We start from the raw sequence: 20,000 nt of genomic DNA on the forward strand, positions 1-20,000 counted from the left end.
TTGACTTTATATGGCTCAATTATTATTTTTTTCTTTTCTTTTTGCATTGTTCTCTTTCGCTTTTTTTCAGTTTTCTCTTATGTTTTTAATTTTGTTTTTTTTTCTATTTACTTTTCCGATTTCATACATTTTATTTTTTTTTCTTTATCATTTTTTTCTTCATTGTGTTCATCTGTTTTACCAATTAATTAATCCAATTTTATTATCTATTTACTTGTATGTCATATTCTATCAATTTTAAATAATTTTCGTGATACTTTCGATATTTAGTGTTATACTGCTATGTATATGTATGTATGTATGCACGAATGTTTATGTATGTATGTATGCACGCATATATGAATATTGATTTATCATCCAATCACTTTTTTTTTTTTTTTGAGAGAGAGAGAGAGAGAGAGAGAGAGAGAGAGAGAGAGAGAGAGAGAGAGAGAGAGAGAGAGAGAGAGAGAGAGAGAGAGAGAGAGAGAGAGAGAGAGAGAGAGGAATGAAGGCTTGTACATTATTTCTACCGAAGTATAGAAAATCCATGAAGGAGGAGGAGGAGGAGGAGGAGGAGGAGGAGGAGGAGGAGGAGGAGGAGGAGGAGGAGGAGGAGGAGGAGGAGGAAGAGGAGGAGGAGGAGGAGAAATAGAAAAAAATAGTGGAAAAGAAAAAAATGGAAGGAAGGTGGATGAAGTGAAGGAACAAAAGTAAAGAAGGATGAGGGAAAGGAAGAGGATAAAGATGAGGAAAAAACAAAGAGGCGGAGGAGGAGGAGGAGGAGGAAGAGGAGGAGGCAAGAAACAAAGGAAGAGAAAAAAAAGATAACGGAGGTGAGAAAGTGGAAAGGAAATAATGAAAAGAAACTTGAAAATATGATGAAGTAAAGGAGAGAGAGAGAGAGAGAGAGAGAGAGAGAGAGAGAGAGAGAGAGAGAGAGAGAGAGAGAGAGAGAGAGAGAGAGAGAGAGAGAGAGAGAGAGAGAGAGAGAGAAAGGATGTAATGTATTTCAATAAACATACCAATGAATATTTAGTGACCGATCGATGCCGCCTCCTCCTTCTCCTCCTCCTCCTCCTCCTCCTCCTCCTCCTCTTTCTCCTCCTCTTTCTCTCTCCTTCACATCCTCCTTATTTCTCGTGTTCCTCCTCCCCCTCATCCTCGTTATCCTCATTTTAGTTTCTCCTTCACCTCTTCTTTATTTCCCCTCTTCCTCCTCCTCCTATTTCTTTCCCCTTCACGTCTTCCTTATTTCTCGTGCTCCTTCTCCTCCTCCTCTTCCTTCCCCTCCTATTAGTTTCTCTACCACATCATCCTTATTTTCTTCTCTTTCTCCTCTTCTTCTTCCTCCCATTATCCTCTTACTCCTCCTCTTCCTTCTTATCATCCTCTATCAATTTCTCCTTTACGTTATTACTCCTCTTCCTCATATTATTCCTTTCTCCTTTACTTCTTCCCTATTTCTCGTCCTCCTGCTAGTTCTTCATTTCGACTTTCTTCTCTTTCTTCATTATCCTTCCTTTACAACACTAAACCTACATTTTTTTTTATCTGCTTACATCTTCCATTCATATTTCTAAAGGTGCTAAAAGTTTCACAATCTGCAGTGAGCCCCAATACAGGTAAGACTTGCACAGGTAACGCAGGTCTATGGAGGTTCAGAGTTCAGTCCATTAAGGTTTGAGAATTGAGCTTCAATGGTTAGTGGTGTTATTGTCACCCAGATAACGCTACGCACCATTGCCAGTACTGTGGTGTCGTGTGTGGTGGGTTTAATGCTTTAATTCCATCTTTTCTGACTCTTTTAGTGTGTGTGTGTGTGTGTGTGTGTGTGTGTGGTCTTTTCTTTTCTTCGTTTTTGTCCTGACTCTCTCCCATATAAAAAAAAATAATAATAAATAAATGGATATATACTGTAATGATTGCGTGTATATGGAGGTTAAAAACTCGTGTGAATATATTACTGTAACGATGTTGTGTGGATGTGGTGATTAACAACGCTGTGTGAATGTTGTAATGCAAATCTAAACGTTTCAGTCAGGAGGAAGAACCAACTGGGAATCGAACGCTAAAGGGAACACACGCTATTTTATGAAGCTCTAACCTAATTCAGTTCCTCAGATATAAGAATTTTCCTTTACATTTGCTTTTGTTTTCAGAATCAATCATCATCATCATCAGAACATCAGGGAAGCAGCAAGAAGCCATCAACACTACACGTGGCACCCATATCTTCCATCCACAAATTTGTCTCATCTATTTTTAAAACCTCCATAATGACTCAGCACTAACAGCGTCATTACTGAGTCTATTCCAGTCATCCATCACTCTATTCTGGAACCAATTTCTTCCTACCTCTTTTAAATTTATCAGTCTTGAATCTGCTGCTTCCAGTCCTCTTCCAGCTACTGACCCTGAGGAGTTTGTTTACCGTTTTTATAATTTAGCTGCTCATCACCAAGGCCTCGTCCCTCATCATATCCCCAATTATCATTACCAATTCATCACTTTCTTCATTACCAACTCGATACCATTTACTCAGAAGAGAATAAAGGAGACACTACCCTTCAATACATGCACATAGTCACGAGGATAAGGACACACAACAAGGAAGATAATATGGCATGAAAAAATAACAAAAAAGAAAAGTAGAAGCAAACTAGTGAGCTAAACATAATAGATCATCTTCGTCTTTCTTAAACAACAGACCTGTTCGAAAGACTGTACTACAAAATAAGTATAAAAGTTTGATAATTATAATTCGTCTAACAGCTAGAGAGAGAGAGAGAGAGAGAGAGAGAGAGAGAGAGAGAGAGAGAGAGAGAGAGAGAGAGAGAGAGAGAGAGAGAGAGAGAGAGAGAGAGAGAGAGAGAGAGAGAGAGAGAGAGGCTTATATTAATACACAACGGCACTGTATACACACACACACACACACACACACACACACACACACACACACACGAGGCACAGGTCAGGCCGCCGTTGGAAAGACAGTGGACCATATTCTGAAACACCAAACCTTCACTATTTCAAAAGATTCTACTTGAAGCTGCGCGAGTTTTTAAGGGTGCTTTTATGGTTCTATTGACATATAAACACGATTCCTGTATCATCATAAGGAGAAGCAGTCTTGAGAATCTGGCTAATCATCTCTGTGGCCTTTGAAAATAGTCGTGGTAAAAGAGCAAGGAGTTTTTGAATACAGGCCAATAGCGCAGGATCAACAGCACCAGGGAATACAGAAAAGAGACCAAGAGACTGAGTGTGGAGGAGGACAAGGTAAGGATGAACAGCAGGGAAGATATTCTCAGTGACTCCAAAGACGTGACTCGTAAACTCTTCAACATCTTCAGGAATACATAAAACTGTTAGATAATAATGAATGAATGATGATGGTGATGATGATGATGATGATGATGATGATGAGGAGGAGGAGGAGGAGGAGGAGGAGGAGGAGGAGGAGGAGGAGGAGGAGGAAGAAGAACCTTAAAAGAAAAAAATAAAACGGTAAACGAAATAATGATGATCGTAACGCGATGATGATGACGATGACGACAATGATTTTAATGATGACTTATAAACTGTCCAACACTCGGAAAAATAAAAATGATACATGATGATAGTAGTGATAATAATGATGATGATGATGATGATAATGACGAATAACCACCATAAATGAAAAACACAAACACTTTAGATGATAACAATAATGATGGCGATGACAACGATGATGACAGTGATACCAGACCCCAAGACGAACGCCACGGTGAATAAGGGCGAACTTGACCCAGGCCTCCCCAGTACAAGGTAAGTAGTAGCGTTAGTGACACCTAGATGGCACCACCGCCAATGCCACACGAGCAGAGGAGGTAACGATACGCCTCCAGGTAAACATCGCCCGGCAACGCACACACAAGGCCAGGTGTGTCTGTCTGCGAGGAGCTGTGATGACTGGCAGGAGGAGAGTAGGGAGGTTAATAGGGCCAATAGGTTGAGGTTAGTGTTATGATTATTCTTGCTTGTTGTTGTTGTTGTTGTAGTTGGTGGTGGTGGTGGTGGTGGTGGTGGTGTTCGTTTTCCTTATATTTTAGTTTTTTTTTTCTTTATTCTTTTCTTTGTTTCTTCCTGTTATTTTTTCTTTCGTCATCATTGTCATCATCACTATCATCACTATCATCATCTTCGTCTCCCTTCTCTTTTTCTTCGGTTATTCATTCTTTTCTTTTTCATCATATTTTTTTTTTCTTATTCTTATTAGTATCATTCTCCTCATTATTATTATCATTATATTTTACTACTACTACTACTACTACTACTACCATCACAACTTTACTATCTATTCACCTTACCAATAATATCATTACCATCATTTACTCTCCTTATCCACTAAACACACCAAGTAAATAAAAAAATCAAATTCTCTCTCTCTCTCTCTCTCTCTCTCTCTCTCTCTCTCTCTCTCTCTCTCTCTCTCTGACCTAACTACACCTTCCTTCACCAGACCATTATCATCTTGCTTACGGAAAATAAAATAAACAAGGACCCACGCACTGCACCAAAGAAAACGGGGGCTGCGTACTTGAAGGGAGGACTATTATAAAAGGTAAGAAATCTATGTGTCATAATTTAGACCTCAGACCTGTGCGTGATCATGACGGGAGTTAATGTGTGTGTGTGTGTGTGTGTGTGTGTGTGTGTGTGTGTGTGTGTGTGTGTGTGTGTGTGTGTGTGTGTGTGTGTGTGTGTGTGATATTTGTAGTAGTGTAGTGGTGGTGGAAGTAGTAGTAGTAGTAGTAGTAGTAGTAGTAGTAGTAGTAGTAGTAGTAGTAGTAGTAGTAGTAGTAGTAGTAGTAGTAGTAGTAGTAGTAGTAGTAGTAGCAGTAGTTAGAAATCGAAACAAACACTCATATCATATCACCACCACCATCACCATCACTATCACCTTCACCACCATCATCACTATTATCACCAGCAAGACAACAATCGATCTCTTTATCAATACTAGAGCGATAACCACCACCACCACCATCACTCTTAACAAGGGCGAGGGGGAGGCGGACGAGATAAGGAGGTGGTCAGAAACGGTCATTAGCTCCCAATTGCCTCGTTTACGCTAAAAATGATAATGCAAAGTAATCAAGTACGCAGCATTGACACACACACACACACACACACACACACACACACACACACACACTTCACTGAAAACTATATGAATAAAAATCTTTCTTTCGCATTGACGTTGAGTTTGTGGGAAAAATAATGAGCTTCCACGAAAAAGTAACCGCCTTAGTACCTGTATTAACCTGTATCTATCTGCATGTACCTCTATCTTGACCTATATTCACCTGTGCGTACCTGTATTCACCTGTAACTACCTGTATTCATCTCTAACTGCCTGTAATTATTTCTATATATCTGTAACTATCTGCATTTACTTGTAATAATGAGTAGCCTCATGTTTGCGTGTACACCCAGTTACTGTCATCACCACCGTCACCCTTGGCAGTGTTGGTATGGTGGTGGTGGTGGTGTTGTGAAGGAGCATAGCGTGTACTGTGGTAATAGTGGTAGTTGTGATGATGGTGGTGATGATGGTGGTGGTGGTGGTGGTGGTGGTGGGACTCGAAACACGATCATTCAACATCATCACGTGCATATATTCACTCCACGCCTAAAACATCGACATCTATCACCACCACCACCACCACCACCACCAACACCACCACCATCATCATCTACTTATATTCGTGTTCCTGCTTTTTCCACTTCATACTTTGCTTTAGAGGAAGTATACTTTAGTGATTCAAAGCGTTCCATTCTCCTTCTTTCTTTCTTTCTTTCTCGGCGACCTTGGCTAGTCTATTATTGTATATACACGCACACACGCGCACGCACACACACACAAACACACACCAGATACATCATCACCACCATCAACAGTACACTTCTCCCATTGAATATCTACTAACCACCACAACCACCACCACCACCATCATCATCATCAATACCACCACCACCACCGCCACAGTTCTCAATCACCATTATCACAATCCTCACTCATCACCATTATCACCACCATTACTATCATAACTACTAATAACGAGGAAAAAAGTCTCTCTCTCTCTCTCTCTCTCTCTCTCTCTCTCTCTCTCTCTCTCTCTCTCTCTCTCTCTCTCTCTCTCTCTCTCTCTCTCTCTCTCTCTCTCTCTCTCTCACCTTATACAAACACTTCTTATTACAATCCATCACTATAAAAAAAAAAACAAGTAGAGAAAACAGAAACAAACTATCATTACCACCACCACCACCACCATCACCACCACCAACACCACCACCACCACCACCAAATAAACAAATAAAGACGAGCAAACATAAACAAAGGCAGAAAAGCACGGCTGTACATACCAACAAGACACGATCATGCTATCCTCTCATTCCTCGAGTACAAAAAACAAAAAAAGAAGAGAGAGGCAGAAGAAAAATAAATAAAAAGAAAGAGGAGCGGTATGCGTACAAACACGTAATTGTACATATCGTGAATTCTTGAGGCACGAGAAGAGTAGTAGTAGTAGTAGTAGTAGTAGTAGTAGTAGTAGTAGTAGTAGTAGTAGTAGTAGTAGTAGTAGTAGTAGTAGTAGTAGTAGTAGTAGTAGTAGTAGTAGTAGTAGTAGTAGTAGTAGTAGTAATAGTTATTGTTGTTGTTGTTGTATTGGGTGCAGGAGGCATAATGAGCACTATGAGTGTCAGGTGTCAGTCAGTACCAGGTAAATTATAAGTAGCGTGAAGTGAATGAAGTGCGTATCAATTTATTATCAGGTGTGAGTTATATAAGGGATATGACAAGGCAGCGTAGTAGTAGTAGTAGTAGTAGTAGTAGTAGTAGTAGTAGTAGTAGTAGTAGTAGTAGTAGTAGTAGTAGTAGTAGTAGTAGTAGTAGTAGTAGAAGTAGTAGTAGTAGTAGTAGTAGTCATAAAACAGTACTCATATTTGATAAAGTATTACTAATATCATTAAAAAAAATACAAGGAATACAAACTGAACTACAATCAATGAACTGAAAACAAATAACAATAACACAGACAACAATTACATTTTTTTCAGCATTACTCCCACCACCCCTCTCACTCTTTTCATACCTAAGAGAACTAGGACAAGGGTACAAGGTGGGGTAAGGAGGGAGGGAGGGAGGGAGGGAAGGGAATAAAGACCAGACGAGAAGGAGAGAGGAATACATAACACTACCAAGGGAGACATACCAGGGGATATATTGGCCTTTCCTGAGGGTGTCTGCCAAGCCACACATACCTCCACTATGCGAGTACCTCTACCACAGTCCCGTATTCTGAAACACCGCTCTCTCAACACGACTAACATTTTCCAAGGCCACAGAGATGATTAGCCAGGTTCTCAAGTGTCTCTCCAGTTCATGATGTAGAAATCTTGTTAATCTATCACTAGAACGGTAAAAACAGCCTAAAAAACATGTGCAGCTTCGTCTAGAGCCTTTGGAAGTATTCGGGGCGCGGCGCAGAATAGATTCAGAACGTGGTCGGATTCAGGCAGGCGAGGATACAAGAACACGGTGACACTGCTAATGATTGATGCTTCTCATCCTCCTTAACATCATCACTATCTTCCCTTCCCTTCCTTCCCTTCCCTTTCCTTTCTTTTTCTTTTCTTATCTTTCTTATTTTTCTTCTCTTCCCTTCCCTTCCCTTCCCTTCGCTTCTCTCTCTCTCTCTCTCTCTCTCTCTCTCTCTCTCTCTCTCTCTCTCTCTCTCTCTCTCTCTCTCTCTCTCTCTCTCTCTCTCTCTCTCTCTCTCTCTCTCTCTCTCTCTCTCTCTCTAACAAGCCTACGTATTCCCATCTTACTTTAAAAAACGAGCGAAACATTTACTCTCTTCCCACTGAAAACCGTACTATTTCTATCTGTTTAATCCGGTACTTTATAATCAAGGGTTTTGGTGGAAATATAACGCCAATTCCCCTCACGTTTCACAACAGGGGGAGGGGAAAATTTAATACGCCAACCAATCAGTGAGTGAGCGAACCAATCAGTGGCAGTGTTACCGTGGTGGCGTATCCTCTGGTGGCTAAATTACTGACACTGGATGAACTACGTGTAGGAGAACAGGATAAACATGAGTAAGGTTTCTCCCCTCCAATCTTCGCTTTTCCACCGGTTATAGGAAGGGAAGGAATAGGTAGGGGTCTTAGGATGGGGGGAAGGGAGGGAAGGGAAGGGAAGGGAAGGGAAGGGAAGGGAAGGGAAGGGAAGGAATAGGAAGGGAAGGGAAGGAAAAGGGAAAGAAAGGTAAAAGAAAAGGAAAGGAGAGGAAACCAAAGGAAAGGAAAAAAAATATGAAAAGATTTGAAAAAAAAGAAAGGAAAACAAGGGAAAGGAAAGACTAGGATGGAAAGGAAGAAAAAGGTGAAGCAACTGTGAGAGATAAAGAAGAGAGGAAAGAGAAAGAAAGAAGAGGAGAAAATAAGATTAAAGAAACTAGGGAAGCAGTAGGAAGTAAGAGATGGAGAGAATAAAAGAAGTGGGTAAGATATAAGAAGATGGGAAGGAAGAAAAGGAGAGGAAATGAAGGGGTTATACCGTAGAGGGAGAGAGAAAAAAAAAGAGGAGAGAAAAAAGAAAGGCTGCGGTTAGGAGGTAGGGGAGGTGGAGAAGAATAGAGAGAAAAAAAGTAAAGAAGGAAAAATAAAAGAGTAAATGAAAGGGGAAGATAGAAGGGAGGGAGAAGGGAAGAAAGAAATATATTAAGGAGAAAAGAAAGAAGTAAAGAAAATGAAAATAAAAATATATATAAAAAACAAAGTAAAAGAAGGAAAGGTACAGAAAACGAAAAGAAAAGAAAAAAGGGAATAGTGGAAATAAAAGAATAAATAAGAATAAAGAGGAATAGCACAGAAAGAGAAGAAGAAAAAGGAGAGGGAAAAAGGAAAAAAGAAAAGAACGAGGGAAAAATGAAAAAAGAAAGAAATTCAAAATAAAAAAATAAGAAAAAGGAAAAAGGAAAGAGGAAAGAAGAAAACAGAGAGAGAGAGAGAGAGAGAGAGAGAGAGAGAGAGAGAGAGAGAGAGAGAGAGAGAGAGAGAGAGAGAGAGAGAGAGAGAGAGAGAGAGAGAGAGAGAGAGAGAGACTCTTACCTGACTACGTAATCTAGGCAGGAGGAAAAACGAGGAGTGGAGAGGGAAGTGGAAAGGAGTGGAGAAAAGAGGAGGAAAAAAGTGGAGGAAGAAGGGGTTGGAAAGTGGTGGTGGTGGTGGTGGTGGCATTTTCTGGCTAAAGAGTAAGAGGTTGGAAGAAGAAGAAAAAGAAGAAGAAGAAGAAGAAGAAGAAGAAGAAGAAGAAGAAGAAGAAGAAGAAGAAGAAGAAGAAGAAGAAGAAGAAGAAGAAGAAAACAATAGCAAGAGCAAAACTGAATGAAATATGGCCGTGGGAAGAGGTCGAGAGAGAGAGAGAGAGAGAGAGAGAGAGAGAGAGAGAGAGAGAGAGAGAGAGAGAGAGAGAGAGAGAGAGAGAGAGAGAGAGAGAGAGAGAGAGAGAGAGAGAGAGAGAGAGAGAGAGAGAGAGAGAGAGAGAGAGAGAGAGAGAGAGAGAGAGAGAGAGAGAGAGAGAGAGAGAGAGAGAATAAGGCAGGGCAAAAGTGGAAAAAGGGAGGAGAGGAAACAGAAAAGGAAGGAGAGACAAAAGAAAAATAAAAAATAAATAAAAAAAGAGAAAAGATGATAAAGACGATTATGTAAGCAGTAAACAGTCACTCAAAATAAAAAAATAAATAAATAATAATAATAATAGCAATAATAAAAAATGCAAGAAATTAAGGAGCAAGAATAAAAAGAAAAATAAATAGGCAAAATATGAAAGCCAAAGAGAAAATAAAAGGTGGAAAAGGAAGAATGGAGGAAGAGGAGGAGGAGGAGGAGGAGGAGGAGGAGGAGGAGAATAGAGGAGGAGGAGGAAGAGGAGGAAGACTGAGGTAAGACCTTGAAGAGCGTGTAATTTACTAAAACAAGGAGGAGGAGGAGGAGGAGGAGGAGGAAGAGAAAAAAAATGACGATGATGAAGAGGGAGAAAAAAATCATATAAAGAATGAGGGGAGAGGAAAGGGAGATGATAAGGGGAAAGAAAAGGAGGAGGAGGAGGAGGAGGATTAGGAGGAGGAGGAGGAGGAGGAGGAGGAGGAGGAGGAGGAGGAGGAGGAGGAGGAGGAGGAGGAGGAGGAGGAGGAGGAGGAGGAGGAGGAGGAGGAGGAGGAGGAGGAGGAGGAGGAGGAGGAGGAGGAGGAGGAGGAGGAAAAGAAAACGATGTGAGGGAAAGGTAATGGAGGACGAGGTTAAAGAGGAGAAAGAAGGAGGAGGAGGAGGAGGAGGAGGAGGAGGAGGAGGAGGAGGAGGAGGAGGAGGAGGAGGAGGAGGAGGAGGAGGAGGAGGAGGAGGAGGAGGAGGAGGACAAGAAGGTGAAAGAGGAGAAAGGAGGAGGAGGAAGAAAAGGAGAAAAAACGCCGTTAGGAGGAGGAGGAGGAATACAAAGAAATACAAAGGAAAGACAAACAGCAACAGACCTTTTGGTCCTTGCAAGGCTGTTTGGTAATTACTTCTAACTAGCTACAGGGAAGAGAGACAGGACAGCATAGCAGAAGGCTCCTCCCCAGGAGGAGGAGGCGGAGGGGGAGGAGGAGGAGCAGGAAAAAAAGACCAAACGTGTATATTACGCCGCATGTTCGTGACGAGGAGGAGGAGGAGGAGGAGGAGGAGGAGGAGGAGGAGAGAGAAGAAAAAGAAGAGGAAGAGGAAGAGGAAGAACAAGAACAAGAGACAGCAAAACAGGAAAGAAACACATGGCGAGCAAAGTTCCTTCACACACACACACACACACACACACACACACACACACACACACACACACACACACACACACACACACACACACACACACACAGGTCACTAAGCCTAAATCAATACAAAATCCACCTCCAGTCCGGCGCAAACTTCAAAATATCAACTATACTTCACTCTATAACGTTCACTCTAACTTGGCGGCGCCGCAATGCAAAGTATTGAGGCAGGGAGGCAGGGAGGCTTCAGGTGACAGCAACAGAGGGTGGGGTGATGGGGTGGAGGGAGGGGGTGATGGGAGAGGTGGGGAAGAATGGGGAGGGAGAGAGGTGAGGTGAGGAGAGGAGAGGAGAGGAGAGGAGAGGAGAGGAGAGGAGAGGAGAGAGAGAGAGAGAGAGAGAGAGAGAGAGAGAGAGAGAGAGAGAGAGAGAGAGAGAGAGAGAGAGAGAGAGAGAGAGAATGGTGAGTGAAGAAAGAAAGAAAGAAAGAAAGAAAGAAAGAAAGAAAGAAAGAAAGAAAGAAAGAATGAATGAATGAATGAAAGAAAATGGAGAAAGAAAGGAAGGAAGGAACGAAGGACAGACTAAATGAAAAACACAAAAAATACAAGGAAGTGAGGAAGGAAGGGAGCAAGTAAAGAAACAAGGAAGTAAAATGGAGGGAAAAAAGTGAGAATAAGGCAAACCAGTAGAGGAAGTACAAAAAAGAGGGAGGGAGGGAGGGAGGGAGGGAGGAAGGGAGGGAGGGAGGGAGGGAGGGAGGAAGGAAGGAACAGAATTACGATAAATATGTAAGTGGTTAAAAAAAAGTACAATGCAGGAAGACAAGAAGCAAGCACGAAAGCAAAGAAGCAAGGAAGAAAGGAAGGAAGGAAGGGGAGAAGGAAGGAAAGAAGAAAGAAGTGAAGAAAGAAAAGAAAAAGAAAGACGGAAAGAAGTAAGGAAGGAAGGAAGGAAGGAAGGAAGGAAGGAAGGAAGGAAGGAAGGAAGGAAGGAAGGGAGGAAGGAAGCATACAGTAAGAGCAACAACAAGGAAGAAACTAAGAAGATACGAAAGGAAGAAAAAAAGAAATTAAGGAAGGCAGGCAGATAGGCAGGAAGCAAGGAAGTACGAGTAGAGAGTAGGAGCAACAGAAAGGAAGGAAGGAAGGAAGGAAGGAAGGAAGGAAGGAAGGAAGGAAGCAGAGAGGAGCAACACACAGGGAGGCAGTCAGTCAACAAGGGCGAATACTCACTGAATAATGCATGAGGCAGGGACCGTTGTAGATCTATAAGGGCTGTATTGCCGCCCTGCCACGCTTCCTCCTTCCCTTCCCTTCCCTTAAACCCTTACCATCCCCATCACTACTCCATTCACTAGTCCTTTCCCTTCACCCATTACGATCCTGTCTATTCGTCTTCCTCTCCCTTCAACTATTCCTTCACACATCACCATCCCCTTTAACTCATTACCATTCGTCTCTCCTCTTAAATTTCCCCATTCATTTATCTTTTTAAAACCTCCCTTCTTTCACCTATTTATTCGTCTACCATTCCTTTACCCCCATAACCATCCCATTAATGTGTCTCCCTTTCCATAAAATCTTCCCTTCATCCATTACAAACATCCCATTCACTCGTCTCTCTTCCCATTAAACCTCCCTTCTTTCATCTATAACCATCTCGTTTATGTGTCTTTTCTTTCTTTTATAATTTCCTTCTTTTACCCATTACAACCTTATTTATTTCTCTTTTCCTTTCCTTTACACTTCCCGTTTATCATTTATTATCCCACTTACTCATCTTCCTTTCACTAGTCTTCCATTTTTCACCTATTATCTTATCTGCTTTCTCCTAACCTTACTCGTATTTATCCGTCTCCCTTTCTCTTTACTCTCCTTCCTTCCATCCTTTATCCTATATTTATGTTTTCCTCCCTTTCAAATTTCTCTTCATGGCTTTAATCTTTTTCGTTATCTTTTTATTCGTTTTTTTCATATTATCTTTCTTTAACTCCCTATATCCTTATTCCTCTTCCCATTTATCCTTTTTCATCCATTTCATTGTCCTATTTATTTTCTTATCTTTTTATTTCTTACCATCGTATACGTATATTTTTTTCCCTCTCTAATTATCCGTTTTTCTCCTCTATTCTTCTTTTTTCTTTCCCTTTATTATCCTATTTATTTTCTTTTCTCTCCCATAAATCTTCCCTTTTTTCCGTCCACTTATCCCGTTTACTTGTCTTCCCCCCTGAATCTTTTTTTTTCTTTCCTTCTTTCCTTTGTTGTATTTTTTCCTACCTTATCTTCCCATTTTTAGTCACCTTATCCTTTGTATTCTTCTTCCTTCCCTTCCCTTCCTTATCCGATGTATCCTTTTCATTTCCTTAGTCCTTCTTTTTCATTAACTCGCGCTATCTATTCTTATTTCTTAGCATCCTTCATCCCTCTAATTCCTTTTTCTCCTTTAACCCTTCCTTTTATCATAACTCTTCTCTTAAATCGCTTTTTTCTTCATCCCTTTACCTTCTACATTCTATTTTCTCGCTTTAATCGATCTTTTCTTAATCTTTTTACTCGTTTTATTCCTTTCTTTTCCTTAAATCGCCCCTTTTCTCTTTTTTTCTTCTTTTCCCTCCCTTTTCCTCTTCATTATTCTGTCATTCATTCCTTTTGCTCAAACACAAATTTCTTCATCTTTCACCCTTTTCATTCCTTTCCCTCCCTTAAATCATCCTTTCCTTTACCCTTTTGCCTTTTCTATTCCTGTCTCTCCCTCAAAACATCCCTTCTCTCTCTCTCTCTCTCTCTCTCTCTCTCTCTCTCTCTCTCTCTCTCTCTCTCTCTCTCTTGATTTTAAACTTCAATTTCTTCACCAGTTTTATTCTTTTCTCTCCCTTAAATCCACCTTTTTTCACCCTTCGATCAATATCATTCCTCTCTCCTTTAAATCATCCCTTTTCTTCACCGATTTACCCTTTTAATTCCTTTCTCTCCCTTAAATCAACCTTTTCTCCCTCTCCTCTCTTATATTCCTTATCGTTTTTTTTTTCTCTCTTAAAACCTCAATTCACCCTTTTCATCGTTTCCTTCACCCTCCTCCCCTTTTCATTTATGTTTCTCCCTTAAATCATCCCTTAAATTCTCGCTCCCTTAATTCACGTGTGTGTGTGTGTGTGTGTGTGTGTGTGTGTGTGTGTGTGTGTGTGAGTGTGTGTGTGTGAGGCAGCTTCATTCAGCGCGTGGGCAGGTCGGTGGGTGAGGGGCCCCGGAGAGAGCATTACACCGCCTGCCTCTCTGTCCCAAACAAAGACCGGCAGCGAGGATAATGACATTTTTCGTTCTATTTCTCCTCTTCCTCCTCCTGTCTGCAGCTTTCTTTATTTCTTTCTGTTTTGTCTTTCTCTCTTTTCTTTCAGGCTTTGTACGTTTGTTAGTTTGTGTTTTTTTTTTTGCTTTTTTGTATTTTTTTCTGTTTGTTTCCTTTTTTTATTCGTTTCTGTTTTGTCTCCATTTTTTATGTGTTAATGTTTTTTTTTCTTCATTTTTTTTTGTATCTTTGTCCTTTTTTCTGTACTTTCTTATTTTTTTTTGTTTTTTCTTTGTTTTGTCTTACTTTTCCTTCTGTCTGTCTTTTTTTTCGTCACTATTCTTTTTTTCCTTTTTCTGTATCCCCTTTCCTACGTCTCTCTCTCTCTCTCTCTCTCTCTCTCTCTCTCTCTCTCTCTCTCTCTCTCTCTCTCTCTCTCTCTCTCTCTCTCTCTCTCGGTAACAACACCTGAACAAAGCACCAGAAATATTTACGTCCTTCATCAAATTTATCGAACCAACGAAAATTCCTGAAAAAAAAAAAAATGAAATGGAAAAAAAAACGTAAAAATAAAGAACTCTGAACGTGTTTGCAGGATTTCACAACACTTCGTTCACTTCCAGTTCAGAGCGAATGGGAAAAAACTGCAATATTTTCACTGTGAACTTTTTTTTTTGCTTCGTTTCGTCGCTGCTGGAAGAGTAATGTTCATACCTATATGTTTAAATGTTATTGTGTTATTATTATTATTATTATTATTATTATTATTATTATTATTATTATTATTATTTTAAGTATATGTGTGATTCTTGTGGTGTTGATTGTTACTTATTGATTTGTTATGTATTAGGTAAGGGTAGCAGTCAAGGAGAATAATTAGAAGTAAAATGAAATATAAGATTAAATAAAAGTAAATTAATACAATGAATTAAAATACAAAAAAAAAAAAAAAAAAGAATAACATGAACATCAAATAAAATAAGAAAACAAATGAAAGAAAAAAAAAGTAAATTAAATAAACACATAGGGAAAAAATAAAAGCCGGTTCACCAACATCAAAATAAAATAACAAAATAAAATCAAACTAAATCAAAACAAAAACCAAAGAAAAAAATAAATAAAAATAAAACTCTTCACTAATAAAATAAAAATGAAATAACAAAACAAAATACAAAAAACAAAATAAAATAAAATAAAAAAACAAAGTAAAAAAATATTGCCATTCCCCATTAAAAAAAAAAAAAACACATTGTTATTACCTCCTATCACACACCTAACACACCTAATAAGCCCATTACACACCTGAGCTTGCTACCTGACTAATTAATCTCATCTATTAATCTCCCTATGCGACGCCTTGAGCTAGTTAATCTCCCTCTCTCTCTCTCTCTCTCTCTCTCTCTCTCTCTCTCTCTCTCTCTCTCTCTCTCTCTCTCTCTCTCTCTCTCTCTCTGCAGGTATCCGCCACCACTGCAAATCGATAACCACTTGCGTAACTCTTTAAGTTTCGGACACCACACCTGACGTGCACCCCACACACACACACACACACACACACACACACACACACACACACACACACACACACACAGGAAGGGGAAGGCTGCGTGTACTAACTTTACCAGGACAGGCAGATATAATGAGCACGATAATGTGGGCTTAGACGTGAGATACCCCCCTACCCCACTTCTCTCTCTCTCTCTCTCTCTCTCTCTCTCTCTCTCTCTCTCTCTCTCTCTCTCTCTCTCTCTCTCTCTCTCTCTCTCTCTCTCTCTCTCTCTCTCTCTGCGCTATAGGCCAGGCGGGCAGGGCTGTGTTACCTTGGATATTGCAGAGAGGAGCCTGAGGTAGGTGGTGGAGGCAGCTGTTAGGGATCATTACTAGAGAGGGAACCACGAGACTGTCCATAAGAAAACACTTATATTAATTGAATCAAACTGAGACCATCGAAGTTTTGGAAAAGGAATTGAAGCGTGAGGGCGAGGGAAGGGGAAGGTGTGTGCTGGGGTGTAGAGGAGGAAGATACTCGGGACCCGGAAGAGGATTTGCCACTGGGTGCTGGAGGGAATGAAGGAGCGGAGCCAGACATTCGCCAAACATGTGTAGTGGTATGAATTCTCAGGCAGAAGGGCAACAGGAGCCATGCCAGCGGTGAGTCAGCTGTCAGGAGGCTGGCCTGGTCTGTGCTGATCACGATGCCTCTATGGATGACAAGACTTTTACTGACAGCTTCTTAATCTCTGCTCCTAACTGCTTCCCCTCCCTGCTGAGTTGGGAGCATTACGGCACTGAGGGCCCGGGCATTAGGTACAGTAGTAGTGGTAGTAGTAATAGTAGTGGTGGTGGTGGTGGTGATGGTAGTTTCATTACCACGTTTACTCTTGAGAAGATGAGTTGCCATGAAATTTCTTGGCCTGTGACGAGGGTGTTTGTTTACCTGTTTACTGCTGGTGACAGGTTAGACACGACAGAGCAGGAGAGAAGCAGAACAAGGCCCCCTCCCGCCCACCAAATACCACAAGGAAACCAACACGGTCGGCGCTCAAACACAGCCACCAAAAAAATAAATAAATAAATAAAAATAAATAAATAAACAAATAAATAATAGTAATAACAATAAAAATAAATAAAATAAAATAAATACATAACCATACACAGTGGCCACCATCACCATCGGCGCTTACACACAGTCAACACAAAACAATCACGAGCATCGGCCAACACACACACATGCTGTCAGCGGGGAGGCGGCGCAGACTGTCAAGGGAGAGGGAGCAATTTGGGCGTCCTTGGCCTGCCCTGTCCCTCATGACCGTAACACGAAGACACCCAAGAGACGAGGAGGAAACCCATGACACCAAACAGTGAAAGGTGAAGGTAGTGAAGGATACAGCTGACGATGATCTAGATTCCAATAATGGTTAGAACGTCGCCAGAAGGACAGAGAAAGGAAAATGAAGGGACGAGGAACGGGGAATGAAATAGCTTGAGGAAGAAGAATAATAGGATGAGGAAAGAGGAGTAAAAATGGCTCGAAGAAAAGAAATGGGAAAAATAAAATGGCTCAAGAAAAAGGTGATGGGAAGAGGAACGAAAAAAAAATGGCTTAAGAAAAGAGTTAAGGGGCAAGGAAGGAGAAATGTAAGGTTTCAGAAAGGAGAGTGATAGGAAGAGGAAAGGGTTAACAAAATAGCTAGAGGAGGGAAGAATGATGAAACAAGGAAGAGGAATAAAACGACAATAAAAAAAAGTGATGGGACAAGAAGAGAGGAAGGGGAGTGATGGGACGCAGAGGAGTGGCAATGTTTCAAGGAAGGGAAGTGAGGCGTCAAGAGGAAGGGGCTCTGGAAGGGGAAGGCGTGTGGGGTTGGTAGGGGGAGGAGTGTAAGGGAAGTTACTTGGGGCCCGGGAGAGGATTTGCCAGTGGGTGTTGAAGGGAATGAAGGAGCGGAGCCACACACGCGCTGAAACAGGAACACGTGAAGGACTTGTTGGCTTTGTGACCTCTGGGAGAAAATTGAGAGAGGAGGAGGAGACGAAAAAAGAAGAAGAAGAAAAAACAACAACAACAACAACAACAACAACAACAACAACAACAATAACAATAACAACAACAACAACAATAATAATAATAATAATGGAATGAATGAAAAAATGAAAAAAAAAGAAGATTATGGGGAAAGATATTATTTATTAATCGAGTCAGAAATGTAATTAAAAGCGAAAAAAAAATGGAAAATAAAAGAAAAACGAGAACGGGAAAATGAAGTTAAGGGAGAGATGAACAAAACAGACAGCATAATTAATACCAGCATTCAGAAGTGGCAAATTTCAGATAAGGCAGCACGGTAGTAAGCTGTATAATGTAAGTGTATCTGTAATGTATCTACGAATACGTATATAATCCTCTGAAATGAAACACCACTCCTCTGATAACTTCCCCTCCCCTCCCCCATCTTGTCTCGTTGCTGCACATAAATATTTATCTCTTACTTCTCCGTGAGTGTACCACGTGATGTATGGCAGGAAATGATGTCAAAGTTCTTGCTATCAATGTCTCCTGATTAAGAACGATTTGTGATACCCGGATTTTTATCAACCCTTGCCGCGGGAGAAATGTCAAAATATAAGGAAGTTTGCAAAAATAAATAAATAAATAAAATAATAATAATAATAACAATAATAATAAATATATAAATAAATAAATATAAATAAATAAATAAATAAATAAATAATTAAAAATAATAATAATAATAATAATAGAATAAATAGATATATAAACAAAATCGAATAAAATAAAATAAAATAAAAAAAAAAAAAATAGAATAATAAAAAAAATGTCGACTTTTGGTTCATGGAATAATGTTTTGAAAGCCAATTTCTAAAACGCGTTTAGGCTTGAGTTCGTTACCTTTACTAATTATAAACCATAAGAATTTTATTCATACCATCCTTGTTAGTTATATCTTTTATGCCACTTTAATGCCTCTACTAAGTCCTCTCTCCATCTACGTCTCCATAAGGAATGTAAATTTAAAGGTTTTAATCTTCTCTCTCAAGAAATACTACGCATCTTGTGTATCTTGTTAGTTACCCTCCTAAATGACTCAGACCTACATCTCTTCTCCATTATTTTTTTTTCTTATTAAATTATGGCCTATATTTACTTATTTTTCTTACTCCTTGCTTTTTCATAGGTGCAGAGTGGCTGGGATTTGACATACAGACACACACACCGCTCTTCCTTCCCACTAGTCCACAAACAAAATTTTTTTTCTTGTTTTCTTTACGGGTAGTTCTGAGTTATCATGCAACGTATACTAACCCGTCTATGGCTGCGTGCTTGGAAAGTTATACATGCCCGTGGGAGAAAAATAAATAAAGTAGAGAGTTTTGTTATTGTATTATCGCCTTTAAAAGCAATTTCCTCGTTCAATAATGCGCGTAGTCCTCGCTGTGTATAAGAAAATTAAAGAGAAAATGACGGAATGGAAAGTGATAACATTTTCTATTCTAGCTCACGGTCGATAGTTTTAAGGTTTTAAGGGATTCTCGCCTTTAAGAGCAGAGTGGCCGCTCAGTGCGACGGGCGGCGGGGGTCCGTTGTCGTGTGTGACCAAGTAAACTGCGCGTTGGGATGACAGAATGTAAAGTCGCGCCTATATTTAGTTTCTATTCTTGTTCACGGTTGACGGTTTTGAAATCGCAAAGGTTTATTTTTCTTCTATTTTCGATGCGTTTTTCTGATTTCTGTGTTGTGAGTAAAATGTGAGAGAAAAATTAAAGAATGTAAAGTGATAAAAATTTGTATTCTTGTTCACCACGGTCGATGACTTACCATCGTATGTTTTTTCGTTATAACTTTCGTGAAATTTGACGGTTTCCACGTTCAATAAGATCGTACTCGTTGCCGTGGGAGAAATAAACTAACTACGAAAACGACAAAATGGAAACTGATAACATTTCTATTCCAGTATGAAATGGCAGGTTTTCCTTCTTCCTTTCCCGTGTTTTTGTTCAGCATTCACAGTTTTCCCGGTGAATAACACGGGACTCGCTGCCGCACACTGCCACTCAGGAAAAATGTATATTCATAAAATTTGTTCTACTCCACGACGATTTAACCCTTTCACTACTAATCAATCTTTCCCATTATTATGTAAAATTTTTAAAGATTTTTTTTTGTACTAGTAATTTTAAAACGTACTTATGTATGTAGCTTAGCAAACATGAAATAAGCCTCATATTCTATTCTTCACGTCCATCCAAATAGTTTACAACAGTGACCGCAATGTTAACAAAAGACACCCGTAACTGAGAAAGGGTTAATGTGGCAAGTTTTCTCCTTTCTCGTTGTGCTTCTCGAATTGAGTT

The 20,000-nt window shown here is 40.1% G+C and overlaps 1 protein-coding gene and 1 pseudogene across 1 annotated transcript in view; one reads left to right on the top strand and one right to left on the bottom strand.

Annotated features, from left to right (window-relative positions):
- Nucleotides 1-20,000, bottom strand: part of LOC135104870 (uncharacterized) — a 70,117-nt pseudogene that overhangs the window by 15,455 nt on the left and 34,662 nt on the right.
- Nucleotides 3,710-20,000, top strand: part of LOC135105261 (uncharacterized protein DDB_G0271670-like) — a gene marked incomplete at its 3' end in the record, with an annotated part of 25,388 nt that continues 9,097 nt past the window's right edge. The window contains exon 1 of the mRNA XM_064013483.1: nucleotides 3,710-3,789. Within this exon, the coding sequence (XP_063869553.1) occupies nucleotides 3,710-3,789 (80 nt within the window). The remainder of the gene's footprint in view (nucleotides 3,790-20,000) is intronic.

The sequence above is a fragment of the Scylla paramamosain genome, chromosome 11 (assembly GCF_035594125.1).
Source record: "Scylla paramamosain isolate STU-SP2022 chromosome 11, ASM3559412v1, whole genome shotgun sequence".
Taxonomy (NCBI): Eukaryota; Metazoa; Arthropoda; class Malacostraca; order Decapoda; family Portunidae; genus Scylla; species Scylla paramamosain.